Here is a 20,438-nt window from a genome sequence, read left to right as displayed (position 1 = left end):
GGTGTGGTTTACATAGTCGTTCTAGATCCATCTACACCTCACCCAACAGTACTACAGTACACCACCACCGACCCATGCATCACAACTTAAATCTTCTTATCTTTGTTGGGTCTTTAGACTGGAGCTGCCTTTGACAGTACTTCAAGTTGAATCTACCAATATCAAATACCGATAGCCGGTAAAATGGACACCCTGAGTCGACAGTTGCCTCACAGAGGCTGGTTCGCGAAACGCAACCAGGAGATATCTCGAGTAAGTTCTTTAGTTCAATATGAGATGTAGTATCTTTGACACTCGAATGACTAATATAATTCCCAGGGAAATCCTCATTCTTACTATCCAAACACGTATCACCTGACATCACCTACTCCGATTTACTATGGCCCTGAGCCAGCGGTCTCGGAACTCCGAAGGACCACATCCCATTTTTCCCAGTCGCCAGAAACATCACGGGAGAAACCTCCAAAGACTCCCGCTCTAGTCAGCTTCAGATTGGATGGTCATGAAATTAGTCCCTTTGGCGATAGTTTAATCTATGGCGTTTCTTCTACCAGGGTGGTGGATATGTCTTCCCTCAACCTGGTTGAACCTTCGCTATCGGTTGGATATTGCCCATTCCTGGGTTCTGAACCATCAGATGGATCTCATTCAAGTGGCTCGATGTCTCCAATTCCCTATCTGGATATCTTTGATGATGGTTCCAAGCCGAAGGGTTCTTCTCAGTATCAGCAATCTCCAGGCCCATCGGTCAGATCTTCTAGGCTCAGGAACTTTCCAACGATTAATGTTACCGTTCCTAGTGCCCCTAGAGACTTTTTCCCGGGCCATGTGAATTGCCCAACCATCAATAAAGCGCCGCCTCCAGATACCACACCGTCACCCTATTTAACTCTACCCCAGCCAAGTGAATATAAATATCAAAATCAAACACCACCAATGAATCGTGCAGCTTCCCGACAAAGCTTCAAACAAAATCAAGAAGGACCATGGGAGCGTTTCGATACCCTTGCAAACCTTGCAGTTGCGGTCGAGATGGCACGAGATGGAGACCAAATGATGGAGAGTGCATTAGACACCGCTAGGCGCTCTGATTTTCGAAATAAAGAGTTCTCGGAGAGTTTAGACTATCTCTCACAGGTTGATTACGACCGAGTAGCTCAGGAGTGGCGTGGTAGGAGTGATAATGGCGGTATGACAAAGTTCTTGCTAAGAGGTGCAGTATATCGTTTTGGCTAACGTTGAAAAGCTTAAGTGTAACAGATCAAAGAAAATCTAACGCTAGAGTGGAGGATTGTACGAGGAATTCCGTGGGTTTTGTTGGAAGAAGGGGATTAATTATGAGAGATTCAGAACGGAATTGGTTCATTAAACCGCATCATACCATGGATTAGAAGTCCTATATCATCGAATAGGACAGTCTAGAATTTTAAGATGAAGTTTTATGTGCAGGGTTAAGCCTTCGCTTATGTTCTTTTTTTTGAATTCAGTCATTACTCTGCGGTGTGCCATGCTAGCCAGCAAGCAGGTGGCGTAAATGCACTCATGGTCATTATACACTCCCAGCTCCAACCTAAATAAACTACCCCATACTATCAGCATCCTAAAAAGGAACCCATTTAATCCCTCCCAGCAATAATAATGTTCTTCGCCAACCCCTCCGGATTAGAAAACAGGACCTCATGACTTCCCCCCATTTTCACGAATCTAAAAATCTCGAGTTTGACAGCCTGAGCTTCATACATGCCTAATGGAATGGTGGTATCGCCATCTGCGAAGACGACAGATCGCGGGATTTTGGGAGGCATAGCGAAGAATTCCTCGGTGTTTTTGACGGGTTGTTCCCAGAGACCGATTGGTTGTTCACGAAGGGTTTGGTGAACGGCTTGGGCTTCTTCGATTGTGGCGTCGCCAATGAGGGCGTCGCGGAAGATGGGGAAGGGGCAGGGGAATGTTTTGTTTGCTGTTTTTTTGGAGGTTAGTAAGTACTATGTTTTGGTTTTTGTCGTGAAGTGTGATGTTGTATTTATATGGGGGACATACGAGATTGTGCCGCTATTCCTCCGTAGAATACCTTGGCGAACGGAGGGCAGAGGTCGAATTGGCATTGCCCTTCTGAAGGGATGAAAGCATTATGATAGACTATTCGTTTAATCTTTTGGGGGATTTTGGTGGCGATTGAGGTGATTACTACTCCGCCCCATGAGTGTCCAACTCTATAAAAGATAATGGCGAGGCAGATTAGTAACCATAAACATTTATATCAATACTTCAAATCCACAAGTAGATATATATACGCACAATACAAATTGATCCAACTTATGTTCTTCAATATAATCTATAATACCTTGAACGGCGTCGTCAAGGTTGTGGATTGTCTGTCCTGCTTTTTCGCCAGATGTATATTCGAAGGGAATAGTGGGAGTGTGGACTGTATGGCCTGCACCTTCGAGGTGGGCACGGACGTTATTCCATGAGTGACCGAAGTGCCAGGCACCATGGATTAGAACGAAGGTAATTGGGGCGGAGGCGGGGTAGTTGGACATCTTTGGTTTAAAATGATGTATCCTTGGACTATGATTAGGAATTGGAGGCTGTTGGATTTAGGGAACAGGATTAATTGATCGGAGGGTATACGCTTCTTAAATACATTCCTGTAGCCCCGCTATCCGCTATTTACCAAACTAAACCTGGAATAAATCTAACGCTTGGTATATTTTTTTGCAGATTTCTGGGCAGCTAAAAAGTCAACTACACAGAGCTAAGAAGCTAAGAAGCTATATATCTCTACTGGTAGGCCGTTTGCGTTTCGTACACTGCAAAAGCTTGGGGGTGTTGCACAAAAGTTTAGGAATCATGAAGCGGCGGTCCCGGTGGCCGTTTCTGCTTGCCTTCGGATCGCATTATAATTTAACCAAGTCTTGTAGGAAATTTTCTCGATCAATATTTAAGGTTCAGCTCGAACTCTTGGGCATCTGAGATTAATGCACCGTAGATGCGCGTTGTGTTTCCGGCTGAATATTTCCCGAACGGGAGATATTCCTTGCCTCCAAGAAATCTCGGTTGGGAGCTGAGGTAAGTAGAGAGTTGATATTACTTGGAGATAAGCAAGTAGAGGGTTTTTTTTTTTTGGCTGTAAGATCAGCAATTTGGTAAGATGTTTTATAGGAGGTTTGGGTGCCAATGTTCAAGGGTTTTCCTTTGCCTAATTGTTATGCGGATAGTTCTTACGCGGTCTTATCATTGAGTGAAACATAGATACGATTACTCGCAGAATGTGTGAATATTTTGAACAATGAATCTGCCGAGGTAAGAATGTTTTATTGTTTCTCACTTTTTAATGTTACCAGAGTACTCGAGTCGTCATAAGGAAGGGCTTGTAAACCATTAAACTGGCCATGCCCCAATGGCTAGAGCCACGGGGCAACCCCACTGATTTACGTCGTTGGAGGTATGAGATTGGAGAACCGGGTTTAGTTTGTACGCATGAGCTATGCGGTTCAAAGGACATCACCCTTGCGGCTACATGTGCATAGAGCTACCAGTTCGAGCTACAGAGTAAAGGCTGTTGATGCGGGGCCGAGAGACGTGGGACTAGATGCGAGCCATGTCACAAAATATGAGCCGTGTCTTTTTTGAAAATCTCTCGGGGTGATAACTTGAAGGAGATCAAATATTTCCACTTTCTCAAGTCTTGTGAGGCTTTTGATTTTTTTAATTGATTTGGAGTATGCCGATGAAAATGCAGGTAGATGTTGGGGTATGCTAAGATCAACTCGAACGTTTGGATATCATTCAATCCCAAAGGGAGCTACACTGGTCGTCGATCTTATTACGCCCTGGCCAGTAATTTATATTTCTACTTAACTTTTTTTAGACGATTTTTATCAGTTTAGATATTATAAGATGTACAGCTGGTTGACCAAATGAAGAGCGTGCAACCGAAAAACTATTTCGTCGGCCATAGGTTCAATTGCAAAACACTTGGTTTCCGAGACTTCTCTACCCCTACATACGAGGTACTGATGTCGTGGAAGATAGATGTTCGGCATGAGCTAATCAAACCGATTCGATTCCATAACTAGGCGGCACTGCCGGGCGCACCTTGAATGCTGAGAGAGGTGACACAAATCACACGGGCCAACAACGCAGTTGCAGTTCCGGATCCGAAGATTTCGGTAAGACATCATTAACGGAACGTTGCGGGAGCACTCTTGATCATGTGTTCGAGGAAGTTGATACGGGACTTTCCGCTGGGTTACACGTGCTTGTATACTAATCATGATGTACATATAAAAGCGGGGAGGAATCTTTCAATTTTATGTATGAACTGTCCAAAGGATTCATGTTCCTTAGACTAGTGTCTCGAAATTCGGTCGAAAGGAAGGTTTTCCGAATCAATATGAATTAAAAGAACAGTAACTCCAAGAAATACACTTCAAAAACATAGAAACCAACAGAAGGCAGGGAAAGGCTTGAATACCGGTTTAAAAAATTAATTGACAAATTGAAACGTATAAATAGAATATATAAGATCCAAGTTGAGCCGAAATACTATTTATCCCGACATCGGGCACTCGCATTATACCATATTCGTATCATTATCCTTATGCCGATACGGCCATTGCGGCTTTCGCATTTCAATCTTGACACGATGTACCCGGTACATAAATTCGAGAGTTGCAGTTGGTAACCGTAAAACCGTTTCACGGTACATAGTCTGCGTAGTCCAGTCATAGGAACAGCCAATTAGCCTTTGCATGCCGCCTCCGGATGCACAAAGGAAGAAACTGATAGTTGGGTTGACGGCTTCGAAAAGTTTAACTTCCATATTGTAGGTGTCTATTAGTGTAAAAATCTTGTTTCCACAAACAAACTTGATTAGTATATGTTTCGTTTCAAATGATCATTGATCATAATAAGCTTTGTCAAGACAAAACGATGCGAGTATTGCCCTCATTTCTCCCGGCTTTGCATAGCGCGCTCGTTTGACTTTTTCCAGTACTTGCGGGTCTCGATTCGGATCGATCCCGATTCGTTCGCTATGATCGTTCAGAGCTGATCTTGATAGAGGGGATACGTTAATAGGCCATGCCATCCGTCCAAAGACCCCTCCGAAGAGCGACTTTTCGACAGTAACAGCGTTAATATATCCTTCGACTCCAAACATTGCTGCCCGTTGACTAGAAAACTTGCCACCATACGCCAACTTCACCAACTTTGGTGCCCGAAGCCATACCGCGACGAAAGTGAATAGGAGAATAACTCCGATAATCAGCACTGGCCTCAGCGGTGAGAATGCAAAGAAGGGTAATGAAATTATGAACAACAAGAAATTGTAGCTCATCAAGTATAGAGCGGCTTTGCGCGCGTACGAGAAGTTCTTAGTGTAGTTTATCGGAAAGAAGGAGTCCCAAACTACACTGGTGGCGAAGGCTCCGTCGAGAATGACGGTATCGTTATCGCAGATTGCGGGTATATGGATATATATCCCATAACGGTGATTCGTATCCTCCATGTTATACTATGGCTGATCAATAGATTTAGGCAAGGTACACATGTAGCGTTCGAGGAGTTCGTCGGAATCGTTGGCATGCACTGGCTGGGATGCCCCACCTCAACCTTAGATATCACGCTAGTAATAGTACTGCCTACGCTATATCTACGGATTATGCTCTAATATTGAAAAAAGAAAAGCTCCACAAGCTTGAGGATCATGCAGTTTAAGTTGTTCAAGATTCGCATATCCACAGCTAAAATGTTTCTAGTCCGCAGTCTCGCTACCATTACGTCGGTTTCGAGGTGATCGTGATATTGATCGCGACCATTGTAGTACGATGTGAAATTTGAAACAGGCCAGGCTCAGGTGCTGATATTGCAAAATGGTTTGAATCGAACACATTTTAGTACTAGGTTTGTGCTGTTCGTCTACCGTCTGCACGCCTTAAGAGATTATTTAGGATGCGGTCAAGCGCAATACATGTACCTGTACCTGCGGCTCAAAATTAAGCTTGCAGCGTAGGGACTACAAGGCGAAATTCAAATGGTGGTTGATATGCGGGTATATGCGTCTTGGATCCTGCGGACCCGCTCACAGAACCTTTTGTACTTAGATCTTAGACAATGTAAGTCCACCGTCTGACAAGTTTTGCTCGCTTCGTGCCTGCCCCATTTTTTACTGTTATAATTAAACCTTGATTACCTCGACCTTTCTATCATGTACGAAGCCACATATATATATCGGTGTCGGATAGTTTTTTTTCACCCCTTGACGTTCTAAGCACGAGATAACAGCAGCTTAATGTATTCTTCTATTACTCGACATGTCCTGGACGCCTGTGAAGGACTCATACGACGAATTCCGGAAAGGACAATCTGACCCTTGGGAGAACCGTCGATTCTTAAAGCTGCTTGGTCAATCAGTGGACATATGGGAAAAGTCCGACAGTAAGTCGTATGCTGCGACATATACGGAGCCTTTCGGGTCTTAACAGCTGCACCAGAAGCCCCTGATGGTATTTGGTACGAACATACACCGGATTTGAAGAACCTTACACACGATGCCGGGCCTTATCAAATCAGGATGATGTAGGTCTCTGTACGTACCCCAACAACAGAAAGGCCTTTTTATGTCATTTTCTCGCTTAAGGTGGATCCATCGTCGCTAATGTGCCTGCTCACCCCTGTTGACTCAGCTTTACACCCTTGGACATATGGCGTAATGCTCTAATCTGCATTCCAATATTCAGTGCCCTAGACATCCCGCGCAAGTTTGTATTTGAATGCGTACAAACCGTCTGCCACAGCTTTGCATCCCAGAATAATGAAAATGGCACTCGTTTCAGCTAGTTCCACTTCTTGTGCAAAAGTATTTCTATAGATCGTTCCGGGCCCTTCCCTCAGATTCGAAACAAGGTTCCTATCTCTTCCCTTCTCACGCAGGGCGAGGCTATAGGAAATTATGATGTGCAAACGGTGATTGGGCTCTCTCAGGCAGATTATAGCTGGTTGGGATCTGGATTTGTCCTCAAAACAGAACCCGGCGGGAAGGGGGTGACACTTGTATGTTTCGGGGCTACGCCGTATGTAAGGCGGAGACTTGGGGTTTAGGTCAATAGTAAATCATGGGCGGCGGTGACCGAAGAGCCTTACGCCTTGTTTGATCTCGTGATAGATGGACTATTCTCGGAGGCCGATGCTACATCATTGAAGATGGCGGATGTGTTTAGACCGATAGAGACGGTAGGCTTTTCATCAATATCCCTAGTCATATGATCATTGAAGCCGTTGACAAGGGCATCGACAGAGCATTCTGCAGGTCACAAAAGCCGGCTTCCCGACGTCAGAGCAGCATGTCAACTTCATCGACCTTCATAACTGTCTTAAACACATCATCTATTTTAACGAGGCTGTCGCTTCTTGCCTCCTTGTCGTAGATGCTATCAATGCTGCTACTGCATCTACAACTTCCATTCAGCTCCCAGATTCTTTGTCTCATTGTTGCTCTCTCTTTACCTCGACATCGTTTCGTCTCCCTAGTATTCAACAATGAGTGGAAAACACGATTGCACTATGTTTCAATCTCGTGTCCCAGCAGGACTCCATGATGATGCGTCACGGAAGTATGGTAATGCGCCAAGATGCCAATGCAATGAAAATACTTGCCTCAATACTGTCATCTTCCTTCCCATCATGGCCGTGGCCTCAATCCTTGGCAGCCAACCTTTCCTTTCTGGTATTGTTGTTACCAAGATAAAGATGCAAAAGAATATGTTAGATCAAAGCTAGTCCGCTGTTTAGTATTCTTTGGGTGTTTGCTATTCCGATGACTCTTGTGGTTATTGTGATAGCGACTGGAGTTGGTATTCGCATGTGACTTATCCGAAGACTTCAGAGGAGATGAAGAAGGCTGGAGGAAAACCAACGAGTACGCCCAATTTAGGTGATGATGGACTTGAGAAGGCAAAAGGGAAATTCAAGCGGCGGTAGGGTAACTAGGGCCTTTGTGTTCGATGTTCTGATACCGTTTTGAGTTGTGTGGTATATTGAGAAAGGGCGGTCTTGCTTGCAAGAACAAGTTGGTGCTAGAGCAAACTCCCAAGAATAGACGTAGGGACAAGGTGATTCCAGAAGGAAAATATAAAGGCTTTGACCAGAAGGATATATTGGTATAATAGATACAATGAATCGAAATTATAGTTATAGAAAATGACGGTGCAAATATGCCGACATGAAGAATCAAGTATCAAAATACACCCACGAATGAGAGAATGACAGTGGTGTCGCGATGAAAGATCAAAACTCGTAAACTCCATAGCCCAGCTTGCGCATATAACACCTTGTAGACATTCGTTGATACTAAACAACCGCCCCTTGAATCAATTTTTTAAGATTTTATCTTTCTTGTGTCTCGTAAACCAGCCCAGCGGGTAACGGATACCCTATCCAAATCAAAATGTTCCATAGGACAATCCATATTCGTCGTTGCATAAATGCATTGTCTCCGTGACTTTGCGGCACACCATACTAGAACATATTAGGCGGTTGTGTCTGTTGTGGTGGCGGCGGGGGGCCGTCATTTCCGCCAACCCAACCCTCGACCTCGTTCTTAACCCAACTCCTCATCCAGCCCCTCACTTTCTCCTCAACTTCCTCAGCCGTGCCGTCTTCCGCATGTGGGAAACTTTTTCGGGGAATTATCGGCCCTCCCGCTTCCCGCCTTACGAAAAGGAGGCTGGTCTCTGGGTCTACTATACCAGTCGGTCGGTTTTTGAGAAGCTTGTTGAAGCGCTCGTACATGATGGTGGGGTCAAGGAGCGTTTGATGGATAAAATAGCGATGGAAGCCATCGCGAGTCAAGAGCGGGATCGGAACTGGTGGGGTTGGATTTACACATTTAGGAAGGAAAGATGGAGGCGGTTGGACTGGTGGCTGCTCGAGAAGATGGGGAAGATCGAGTAGAGAGAAATAATTTGTGAGCAAGCTGGAGATGAAATCTTCTGGGTCCGGATGGAACAGAGATTGTGCGAGTTGAATTTGAGATTCATCTGTGCGAAAGTACCCTGTTAGTTGGGTATTTGGATCACGTGATGTCGAAACGGCGTAGACTTACAAAGATTCTCCTCCACACTATATCCCATCTCTTCCCACATCTGACCCAAAGTCTGGGGATCCAGCCCTTCCTTACCTACGCACTTAGTGCGTAAATAATAGTCGTAGATGCCATCCAAAAATCGATACCACATCCGCGACCACTGCCCATTTCCATTGTAAAAGATGCCCCAGAATTGTTCAGATTCTCTCTCCGCTTCACTCAATGTGCGTCTCCTTTTTGCCAGTGGGCCATGGCTACTGTCGTCTTCCTCGGTCGCCGGCAAGGGGGTTCCATCGATAAACCAATTAGGGAATCGCCCCGTGATCATTGAAAATGGAGTCGGGTCCTTCGATTTTCGTGATGCAGACACTGGTGTCGGGACAGGGTAGGAATTTGTTGACAGGGCATCCACTGAAAAAGATCCAGGCTTTGGAGGCTCCTGCAACTTTGATCCAGGAGACAATGGAGTATCACTGTCTGGGGTAAACTGAGCCACACCAAGTTTTGTAGCCGAGCGGTTCGAATTCACGCTGCTATAAAACTCTTCCTCTTGCGACAACTTTTTCGGAGGCAGTGGCATACTAAGTTTCCTAGCTTCCTGCTGTTTTTGCAATAGAGATTCACCAAACGACTTTGTCGGCAGAAGTGCTGAATTGTTGGAAAATACGCTGGCTTGTGTGTTTCTTCGGTTGGAAGGGACGTCGTAGAAGCTTCTCTCGTCGAAATTATCATCTTGGCCAATGGAATTCCTTTGCACTTCGTGCTGCATTCTTTGCTGCTCTATCATTTGTTGCTCTCTCATTTGTTGCTCCCTTATCTGCTGTTCTCTCTGCTGTTGCTCCATTCGCTGTTCGTACTCTCTTTGCGCTTGGAGAGCTTCCTGCCATTCTCGATCTGACAATGCAAAGCTTGGTTGACTTGGGGGTGGACCCGACGGTGGAGGAGGAGGAGGGGGTTGCTGCTGTTGCTGCTGGCGTACGAACGGTGCATATTCCATTTCCATCTGGGATGCTACGACGGATGGAAGGACATATCGAGGGGTCGACAATGGAGTCGCTCCAGGAGTCGGATAGTCGACTGGAGATACGGGGAACTGTCCAAACCCTGACGACCCAGCCATAAAGGCCGGTGAAGTTGGACCACCTGTGGGGCTCCCCACTGCTCCAGGGAAACCAAAGCCATTTGGTTGCGGAGTCGGATAGAACTGTTGGCCCTGGGGCGGAATGTATGATTGAGACTGTCTCTGCGCCGGACGAGAGAAGTCATGGAATCCTTGGATACCAGGCGATTGCTGTTGGATCAGCGAATTACGGTTAACACCCTGAAGAGTCGGGCGAGATGTATCCACCGAAAGCTGTTAACATATCGATGTTAGTATCGTTTGAAATTAAAGATATCGTTCAAACTTTTTTTCATCATGAAACTCAACCCGGCCTGAATATATCGACATCGGAAAAAAGCGGGCATGGCAACGCAAGGCGGAACAGGGGTATTTTGCCATGAGATTTTTGAAAGAATGGAAGCTGACATGCAGCCAGCAGGCAAGGAGGACATGAAGCTGCTGCATGCAGTCGTTTAAGGTTTCAAACAGTCGGGGGGGTTTATGACAATGAACTCCGAAGCATAATTGAGGTCATGGAATTTTATATATTAACAACGTACCTGCTGGTTAATGCTTTGCGGATGGGATATCTGTAAGTCCCTGACGGAATTTCCCTGGGATCCCCTCTTCGAACTGACAAGCGACCGTACCAAATTCATATTCACAACTTTTCCTATTACAGGACCTACGATCGCAGAGTTGAGTGTTGCGACTGCGGGTGGTATTACTTGCAGATGCCCAGTAGATGCGGGGAAGAGATAGTACCCGCTCTGAGGGAAAGGGTATGCGAAAGTGAACTGGTCAGCGAAGAACCGCGAAGATGGAGAAGAAGATGAGGTCGACATTTTTTTCTCGTGCCTCTTTAAAGGTTTCTTGACAAAAAAAAAAAAAAAAAAAAAAATACCTCCACACCCGGGCCCCCTCGCGCAGCCACTATTGTCCCGTTCTCCTCTTCGTTTAGATCCGCACAAAGAATCGAACTTTGAACAAGAAAGTTCCAATCAGAATACAGTCAAAAGGCCCCTTGTTCAACTGCGGCTGCAGTAATGCTTGCGTCCTTGCAGCTTAGCTTATGCAAGACGAGAGTTGATGTGGATGCAAAGGCGACGGCTAGGATAACGCAGCCGAATACCGTTGTCTTTCAATTCGTAAACCTGCCTCCAATAGGTTTATGCAAGCTTTTACTTCCCAAGCCCCCAGCCTGTAAACTGTAGAAAAGCTGCAGGCACGGAGAGCATCCTCCTTCTCAGCCTGCAATGTTTCGTGGGAGGGAAAGAATGGATATGGCCGACAAGGGATTCTTTGACTGCCAAACCCTGTTGTACGAGAGAGCTATTGGATCTCGTAGATTCTTTTAGCGAATGGATTGGAGGTGCGGGATCTTTAGTGTTAGGTGTTGTGTCCAGGCTGATCGAATAAGGTTGAGAGCATAAGCGCCAGGCTCTAAGCTATTGGCCAGGGTTTTCTGAATAAGTTTGTAATCCGGGAGAGAATTGCGCAAGGACTGTAAAGCCTGTCTACATTCGGTTTGTCTCCTGTCTGATTAGATACTCAATAAGACATATTCGTATCGTAAAAGTACTAAGTTATTCGTGGCGGTGGGTGCGAATGTGCGAGTGGAGTGCAGCGCATGCAGCAGATGGTGTGGATGACGACTAGAATAGAAACCACAAAGGACGGCACGCCCAATGTCAAGCTTTTGCCGCTTTCTTTTGTGCAGTGGAGCTTAGTTCGATGCAGAGGCGGGCGTATTAAGAGCAATTCATATAGGATAATTTTAGAATCTGCGTGTCAGAGTCTTAGAACGATCAAGTATCGAGAACTTGGCTTGCGGCTTCATCCGCTGTCGATATTTTAAGATGTCCGTAGACGCTCGAAGTGGAGCCTTGGCGTTGCTAAACCCAACTGTTGGTTGGCTTCTTAAAATGTGCGCGAGCTCGTCTGCGGCTGCAGTTTGCTCCACAAATTCGGATAAAGAAACAAGAGAAAGCAAATGTTTATGGATCTTATGGGTCGGATCTAAAGAAAATAAGATTTTGAATTAGATCTGGACCCATGGAGCGGATTGCTCTTTATCTTTATTTCAACAGTGCATGGCTTTCATGATTCATGGCTTCGGGTTAAAAATTTCGAGATATCGGCGAAATATGGTCCAGCCGGCCAAGTCTTTGTTGTGCAAACCCCGCACATCGTAAAAAGTTTCATAGTCGTCTGAGCACGGACAGTTGAGTTTGTGCGTACCTTGGTAAACGGTGAACGAGCCAGGTTTTCATTGGCATATACAACTTTATCCGACCCAGGAGTGTGCAAATCGATTCCAAGTTTCAGGGGCATCAGGCACCAACGTTGGTTGGTAATATTTGAGCTCTCAAGGAGCTAACATGTGAAGATTTTGGTGCTGTTTTCTCTATTCTCCTTCAGCTTCAGTATCATGAAATTTCAGAATTTCGAATTCGATTTAATTCTAAAGCGCGAGAGACGACACAACGGCCTAAATCCGAGTTTGAAGTCACTTGACAATGGGAAGGCATGGGTTGAACTCGGGTCGCATTTTCGGTGCTGGCTGTGCCAGGCTTTTGCAGGGCAAATGCAAGCCTTTTGCAGGCCAAAGGCATTGTTCCCAAGGCGTTGGGATAGGAGATGGTCACGTTGAACGTTTATTCTTGCCTCTTGTTGATGGAACATGCAATGGACAGGCAAAACAGTTGGAGCTCGCTGATACCTGCATGATGCATAAGTGTGACTGTTGGTAAATAGTCAAGCCACGAAATACTGGAGGACGGGGTCCTAGGGCAGCGAACCAATTTGAGCGCGATGCTCTCACCAGTATACTATCGATGATAATCAAACATTTTGGATATTGATGAGTGCGCGGGCGCTTCACTAAATGCGGCCGAAGGTGGAGAGTTCAGAGCAGCGCAACGCAAAAACTACATCCCGAGCCCAACACAGGAAGGTTCCAACCCTGTAGCCAACTCTCGCAAGCCAAAACCCGAGTCATCTCTAGCGCTATAGCGATATCTGTGCATCGACTAGAGAAATGCGAAGACTTTTAAATATCTTTCACATATCTCTGAATATAACTACTAATACAATACGAAAGGACGGCTTCGAGATAGTCAACACATTAAGGTAATATTTCGCACAACTCGCAAAAAAAATGAGAATGCGGTTTCCCACGAGCTCTTTCGGTCACGCTTCAGGAACCTAAAACGTCCACACAGAGCATACATGGCTTATAATTAAACAGAAGATTTATATCTTGTAAATTTATCCTGTTAAAAGGTATGCCTTACAGTCATAAAAGAATCGTGGGTTGGAAGTATCTATATAGTACATTAACCTAACTCCATTCAAATCTAGTCAAAACATTTCAACATGAAATTCTATTCGCAAGCCCAAAGCTTACGCCAATTGCTTACTGCTATGATATTCATCTCAGTACCTCTAGCGTAAGTACAAACCATCACCATGATTGTGTCGACCTGCTTCTAACACTATATCTCTATAAATCACAGACAAGCCGAAGTAGTCACGATCCCGTTTCAAACCTTTAAGGAAGGCCTCAAATACAGCAGTGATAGTACAATCGGACCTTTCATACCAGGATATCTAATCTCGAAAAGCTTACTACTAGCGTTTACTCGATTGAGCTCCCACCGGCTCGAATTCTCCAACCAGCGTAGCCAAGACCGTCGCAACGAAACTTTGGGGCCTAGGGCGCGGAGTCGACAAAGTAAGCTAGGAACTTACAGATTCGTCATACTTAGGGGATGACCAAGCCGATTTCGATGCTCTCGTAACCGTGAACTTTGATGCATTCGACATACGCCTCAGAACCCTTAGTATATTAGCCAATGCCCTCACAGAAATTATCGATGTGCCTAATGAAGACATCCAAAGTTTCATTAACATGATAAACGATTATAACCTATCTAACGCATTCGAGTTGGAAGTCTATCTCACGGCGGGATACGAAGTTGTGCAAACTATATTGAAGGCGTATCTAGATGCAATTTCTGTTATTAACTGGAGGGCTTATGAGCTCCACTGGGAGCTCAAGGGTTTGTGGCTTGACGAGCAATATATAAATATTTCATGTTTATCGATTGAAGGAGAATTATATAGTAGCCTAGGTGTATATGATATGCTTTTTCCGGTACCACAAGCGCTACGGATGATTTATGTGCATGTACGATCAAATACATATTCATACCTTCTGAGATACACGCCGGCATTAATATAATAGTAAAACACACAAGTTAATACGCCCTTAATTTTCTTAGAAACTAATATAGTAGAGTCGCCAAGTTTGATTGATTTGGAACGATAGATACCTGAGCCCAATATTAGTACTGGAGCCGGCCCGACTACCTATACAAGGTTGCTAGTACTATAAGACCAAATACAAGAAAGCTGCTATTGGCCAAGACGGGTTAGGGTATTCGAATCATTGATATTTTCCTGGGTCGATATCCTGATTTCCTTTCGTCTTACAGAGTATGAGAGGCGCCGGAGCCAGTGCAGAACAGTTTTACAACATGGCAACAGGCTATTGTATGTCGCATCCTGCACCGTCCACGAAACAAATTTCGTCCGCAGTGAATTAAAGCTCGCAAGAATTATAGTCTAACTAGAATTGGGCTGCTTGGCGGCGTTCGATTGGTTAGGCTAGGCTTGAGCAGTTTAAAGCCAGAAATTCCTTAGCAAAAGATATATATGGCTTGATAACCTAGTCAGTAGATCAATAGTGCTATTCTAACCTGTCATTTGAGTCGAGAGGTGTACTAAGTGGGTTTGTATAATTTGGATATGGTCCGACCCAGTTGACTCCTTGTCGGGAAATTACTAACTACTTGTCTGTTTGTGTAACCAAGTTTCGAACGGCATGCGGCAATGTGGCTGTCTTTGCCCGTTCTAAGAATTTGGACCCACACCGCACAGCTGAGGCGGCGCTGGATTAACAGACTCGTTTCACCATTTTAGTCATGAGGGCCTAGTCTCGACCAACCGGAGGCAGCATGGCAAATTCTTATCTATCTATCCTTTTGTAATAAACTTCGTTAAACACCGGTGGCTTTGTAAGACTCAATCGCACAAGATGATTGAATATATAAAGGTTTAAGCCACTACTTAGTGCGTGAATACACTTTCAGTTTGATAAACTTCTCTTTTATATGTATCTGGTGAGTAACATTCCATAAATTATTCGTCCCAATATGTTCAAGATGATCCAGATACGATACCTAGAAATCGGTTCGATTCAATTTGACAAGCTAGCAAAGCAATCAGTGCTTTTGAATGGAGTGGGAGTGGTTACACAGATTAACTTTTGAATTCTACGAACATAGGGACTAGTGCAGGTCAAGATAATATACATACATTAATCAATTGATGGTATAATACCTGAGAAGCGCGAAGATGTTAACATCGTGCCCGGCGGCCGGTTCGGACAAAATTACTTTGCCACCTAAAATTTTCTATAAGATCCCGTCGTAGAGTAACCCATCGCCAGAATAAAATATGTAGGTATGTCGGATCCGCAGAATCCCGGTATGTCTCCGGAGATTCCCCGGCGGCTCTGCAGACGCTAGTCGATCTGGCGTGTATGTCACGCAGGCCGGCTGACAGATTGGCTTGATACCCTAGGAGCGGTCACAATTCTGATAGGGCGGTACTTTGTATCGATGGAAAATCGGTTTACCTAAAATAGGGCTTGTATCCCCAGTGAACTAATTAGTATTGAGAATAGAGAACTTCGGAGAAAAATCTAGCGTCCACAACGTGTTCTTGAGGGTGTATGTGGCGGTCAGGGGATTTTTCTTTAGTTTGCTAGTTTCGAACAGTGTTGCCTTGTGTCATGGAGTATACGGAGTGTAAGCAGTTAGATATGTCAAATGTTGAGACCAGCTTATGAAAGTCATCATTGGACGGGAAATATCCAAAGATCCTAATAAGTTTAGCCTCTACTAAATTTCAAACATGTTTAGGTTTATTTTCCTCTGCCATACTGTATAGGTGCTGGTGTTAGAGCTAAACTAAGAGAGGGCCAGAGGTCTCTAAGGCAAATGTTGTAGGATGTCCACAAACACAGCGCACGAAATGAATCATGAATCCAGTCAGCTAAGTTGAACAGGAGGTTATTTCTGGTTATCAAGGGTGGCAACATGCAACACAGCGGAGATTGTCGCGAAATCAACTAAATGGGTCTCGGTGCAAAGTGGTATACGAGGCCAATCACGACTACTTTGAATATGTCAAATTATGATATCAGAACCGATACCAGCATTGCAATATACTGCTGAATCCTATTCTATATGCTCTCGTCTCCGAAAAACTAATATGATATACTCTTTGCGGTACAAAGCTATAGAATCACAGGCGATGGAAATGGAGGAAACAAACCGCCAAGCTACTAAAGTCATTACCAACCCGCTAGTATCTTGGTAAGTTGTTAGTAACATCGTGAGCTGAGCAGTTCGAAACGTTCGAGGTCGGAGGCACTGACTCGTGCTTCCCGTGTTCAAAGCCGGTTCAGCTCAAATTCGTAATTCTGCCGTAACGGTTGAGCAACCCGTCCGAGTCCTCCAATCTCCTTGGCCGGCAATTGCAAGAGGATACTCGGGCTACTCGGACTTGTGACGAAAAACGAAAACGACCTCGCTGCGTGTGCAACCCCATGTTTCGGTGAATACCCAGCATTCTGTACCACCAACTCCAACCCCAGAAAAAAAAAGGGTCGAGCTATGGGAGATAAAAATTTGAGATTAAGACTATCTCCAGGCCCCCTCACCCTCCACTCACTAACCCTCGCCCAGACCATCTCGCTTGATCTATTTTTTTCGTTTCCTCGATTGAAGTGTAATTGTCAGCAGGACGGAGTTTACCCAGTCACTTGATACCCTTGTTCAGATCCAGCTTGTCTTGGCACTCCAGAACCCTCGAAATCTCCAACACAGGCTCGCAATCTGGGTATTGTCCGACACAATACACATTCTCCACAACCACATGGCCCAGCCTAGCTTCGAACTATTCCTTTGCAATCTAGTTCTGTCACAGTACATACACTTGTAAAGTTTAGTTTAGTCTAGAAAAAGAATTTCCTTGGACCCTTTTCACATAATGTCTAGATCCCGCTCCAAGCTCTGGTACTTGGCCAATGGTTGCAGTGGGTTGCCCACTAGCTTCCCCACAAATCGCCCGTTTTGGGTTTGAAATTGGCGATGTTGCTCCGAAGACAAAATGATGTATATATGTAAGCTATTACGCATGAGGGAGAATTGAGTGAGGCGGGGGATAGGATACCCGAGGCAGTCTGGGGAATGTCCTTTGCCCTGAAGTTTATAGATAACGAGGTCCGCGCCCGCTTCATCTCTTGTTCTCTTCTCTTTTGAAGCTTTGGTTAGCAGAGTACTGCATCTCGGAGGAAAGGAATCAGACCTATCTTTGTCATTCATTAGTAAACCACTGCATTGTCGTCTGTAATCGCAGTTGTGGTAAGAAACATAGTAAACACAATGACCAAATCGCGGGTACCACCGGAAAAGCGTGTCAGAGTTGCGCAGGCATGCGCGAGGTGCAAGCGACGGAAAGAAAAGGTATGCTTTCCCCGTAAATCGATCTCGCCGTTCACTCTAGGAACAACACCATTGTCACCAGCCCCAGATTATTAAACCTCCGCATCTACCAGTGTGACGGCCAGACACCATGTCGGAATTGTATCAAGTCCGGCGTTCTGTGCATGACGACAACGCAGGCACAGCTTAGCGGTGCTGTGGGTGATATCAGGACGTCGGAACCGCCTGCGAAGAAGCGGAGGACTTTGAGCTCGAGTGTCGACCGAAATCCCTTTTCCGAGTTGTTGTAAGTTGACATGACTCCTGTGGGAGAACATACCTTGTCCTTACGTAAGTTTGGTGAACTAACTTGCATGGGAACTTCAAAGACGGGACAATCTCGCATATACCAACTTTGAGCTTCCAGGTGATGCGAAGGTGTCACCCGGTCTGCCATCTCCAATATCCCCGGTCTCGGATGGACAAAGTACACATGGTAGTCCTCAGAGCTCGAGTTCAAAGAGCACACTAGTCAGAAAAACACCTCAGAAAACATGTAAGCAATGCCTCTAGGCAAGTGTTAAGGTATGCACAGCCTCTAACTTTGGCAATTGAATAGGTCCACATGCACGGACTACCACAGAGCAGATGGCAAACTGCCTACGGGGTATTATTCTCGAAAGAGAGGGGTCTCAATTAGTTGGCGTACGCGCATGCTGCAAGAAAAGCGGATCTGGCAGTCATGTCGACCGCCTGGAAGGCGGGATGCCAACGTATGATGAAATGACAATCCTCCTTTCGATATTTCGGACACATGTAAGTTGTATTGAGAACGATGTGGAACTTCCGGGGCTAATAAGATATACTAGGCTGTCTCTATAATCGATCCAGCTCTCGATAGTCACCTCGTCAACCTTGTCAAAACACCTTCATTCATGAGCCACCCAGTAAATAGACATTGTCTTTCGGAATTAATACTAGCAATCTCATACCAATGCGTCGCTACCTCGACAAAGTCGATACAACGAAAACTGTCGTCGATAACACCCGAGGCAGCTTATGGAAGGGCTTCTGCGCATTTCAAAACTGCTCAAGTTAGCTTCGATATGGCTGGGGCGGTGGAAAATCCCGATGTGTCATCGGTAGAAGTACTACTGCTAATGGGAATATATAAATTTCTTGACGGCGGGGAAGCCGCCGCGTCGAGTTTAATTGGTATGAAAACCCCAACCAAGATCTGCTAAACAATGGCTCGCTAACAGGGCAACATATAGGAATGGCAATCTCGATGGCACAAACTCTTGGCCTCAATGAGCCTTCCTATACATCTGATGTAGCCTCCCCGGAAATCAACACGGGCATCTGGAACTCTCTTTACAATTTCGATCGTATTTTATCTCTCACGACCTCTCGAACTTGCAGTTTACCACATGATGCGATGCCTCTAGCACCTACTTCGCCTAGCTCCGATATTTCTTTCATCTTAGGCAAGATAATACAAGCGACTCGTAATCCGTCCTCGACACCAGAACTTCTGCAACCACTTTCAAATGAACTAAAGACATTTATAACCGCCCTGCCTGCATCTTTAAGATGGAGTACGATCTTGTCGACTTCTTTACCACAACCGGACTTCATAAAATCCTTACATACAAACGCTCTATACTTCTGCGCCATCTTCCGTCTCACAAGAACATCACTCCTATCAACACTATCCCGCAGCACAAACAAACCACCGGTTCTTGCTGGCTTCTCGAACTTCAATCTCCTAAACTCACATGGTGGCTTGAACTACGATAATATAACCGCGACCCATGAAGGTCGATGGTCCGAAGCTGGTATCTACTCCGCCCAAACCAGCCTACGAATATTTGAAAAGGCCAAACAAAACGGCATCACACTCCACGGATCGCCACTATTCGAAACATGGCTCACACTATCATTCCTTGTCTGCATTCTCGGAATCTTCGCATTTCCCTTAGCTTCAACCGCAAACCTGCTAAACTCACCCGGGGGTCCTAACAGATCCAAGTCACCTGCATCTCAAGATATCGAATCTCGGTTGTCACAACTGGCCCACATGTACCAAGGTCTCATTTCGACAGCAAAGATGAGTCCTAGACTATGCAGTCTTTCAACCTTCATTAATGATTTGAGAGGATATCTATCTCGAAGGACAGAAGATGCTACCTGCGGGAAGGACAGCTTTGAAGCTTTGTTCGGAAGCTTGGGAGATATGGGACCGTTGGGGTCAATTATGTCAATTAGCATGCTGGACGATGAATCAAATGTCATTGGTGGCGTAGAAAGCGCTATTGAAGGGGTTCTGTTAGCTTCTAATAACCAAGGAATGGACACCACTGGCGGACCAATGGACTTGGGAGACGAAGATCCTTTGGAGGGAGTTCTTCTTCCTGGAACCCCGGTTTCGTTGACGGCTGATACTACCACTGAGGGAAAAGATGATCTTTTGGTAGTCGATCTGACAGATACAACTGTCGAGCGAAAGCTTGGAAGTGATGTTGATGATCTCTGGCAGAAGATATTCGAAGACTTGGACCCAGAAGATATTGAAGCTGAAGGATTGAAGAAGGGCTTGGAGCCTGATGGAATGGGGTTTTATATCGATGCAACGGAAGATATGGCCGCTTTAGAGAGGCTGATTAGAAAGAGCGAGGTCCTTGTGTAG

General features: G+C 45.3%; 6 protein-coding genes across 6 annotated transcripts; 3 read left to right on the top strand and 3 right to left on the bottom strand.

Moving 5' to 3' along the window:
* Positions 1-183: 183 nt before the first annotated feature.
* DFL_003801 (uncharacterized protein) lies at positions 184-1,236 on the top strand (the record flags this gene model as incomplete). The annotated part of the gene is made up of 2 exons (XM_067632791.1): positions 184-252; positions 319-1,236. 2 exons carry the CDS (start codon positions 184-186, stop codon positions 1,234-1,236), a joined length of 987 nt encoding a protein of 328 aa, XP_067491024.1.
* Positions 1,237-1,616: 380 nt separating this feature from the next.
* On the bottom strand, positions 1,617-2,543 carry DFL_003800 (uncharacterized protein; the record flags this gene model as incomplete). The annotated part of the gene is made up of 3 exons (XM_067632790.1): positions 1,617-1,960; positions 2,041-2,213; positions 2,299-2,543. The coding sequence occupies 3 exons, from the start codon at positions 2,541-2,543 to the stop codon at positions 1,617-1,619; spliced, it is 762 nt and encodes a 253-aa protein (XP_067491023.1).
* A 2,360-nt stretch (positions 2,544-4,903) lies between these two features.
* DFL_003799 (uncharacterized protein) lies at positions 4,904-5,515 on the bottom strand (the record flags this gene model as incomplete). The annotated part of the gene is made up of 1 exon (XM_067632787.1): positions 4,904-5,515. The coding sequence occupies one exon, from the start codon at positions 5,513-5,515 to the stop codon at positions 4,904-4,906; it is 612 nt and encodes a 203-aa protein (XP_067491022.1).
* A 3,008-nt stretch (positions 5,516-8,523) lies between these two features.
* Positions 8,524-11,038, bottom strand: DFL_003798 (uncharacterized protein; the record flags this gene model as incomplete). Its single annotated transcript, XM_067632786.1, has 3 exons — positions 8,524-9,044; positions 9,110-10,445; positions 10,754-11,038. 3 exons carry the CDS (start codon positions 11,036-11,038, stop codon positions 8,524-8,526), a joined length of 2,142 nt encoding a protein of 713 aa, XP_067491021.1.
* Positions 11,039-13,571: 2,533 nt separating this feature from the next.
* DFL_003797 (uncharacterized protein) lies at positions 13,572-13,970 on the top strand (the record flags this gene model as incomplete). Its single annotated transcript, XM_067632785.1, has 2 exons — positions 13,572-13,645; positions 13,712-13,970. 2 exons carry the CDS (start codon positions 13,572-13,574, stop codon positions 13,968-13,970), a joined length of 333 nt encoding a protein of 110 aa, XP_067491020.1.
* Positions 13,971-17,710: 3,740 nt separating this feature from the next.
* DFL_003796 (uncharacterized protein) lies at positions 17,711-20,438 on the top strand (the record flags this gene model as incomplete). Its single annotated transcript, XM_067632784.1, has 6 exons — positions 17,711-17,791; positions 17,884-18,056; positions 18,139-18,305; positions 18,369-18,565; positions 18,619-18,964; positions 19,024-20,438. 6 exons carry the CDS (start codon positions 17,711-17,713, stop codon positions 20,436-20,438), a joined length of 2,379 nt encoding a protein of 792 aa, XP_067491019.1.

This window comes from Arthrobotrys flagrans (assembly GCF_004000055.1).
Source record: "Arthrobotrys flagrans strain CBS H-5679 chromosome Unknown unitig_0, whole genome shotgun sequence".
Taxonomy (NCBI): domain Eukaryota; kingdom Fungi; phylum Ascomycota; class Orbiliomycetes; order Orbiliales; family Orbiliaceae; genus Arthrobotrys; species Arthrobotrys flagrans.
This window is presented reverse-complemented; position numbering and strand designations above follow the sequence as displayed.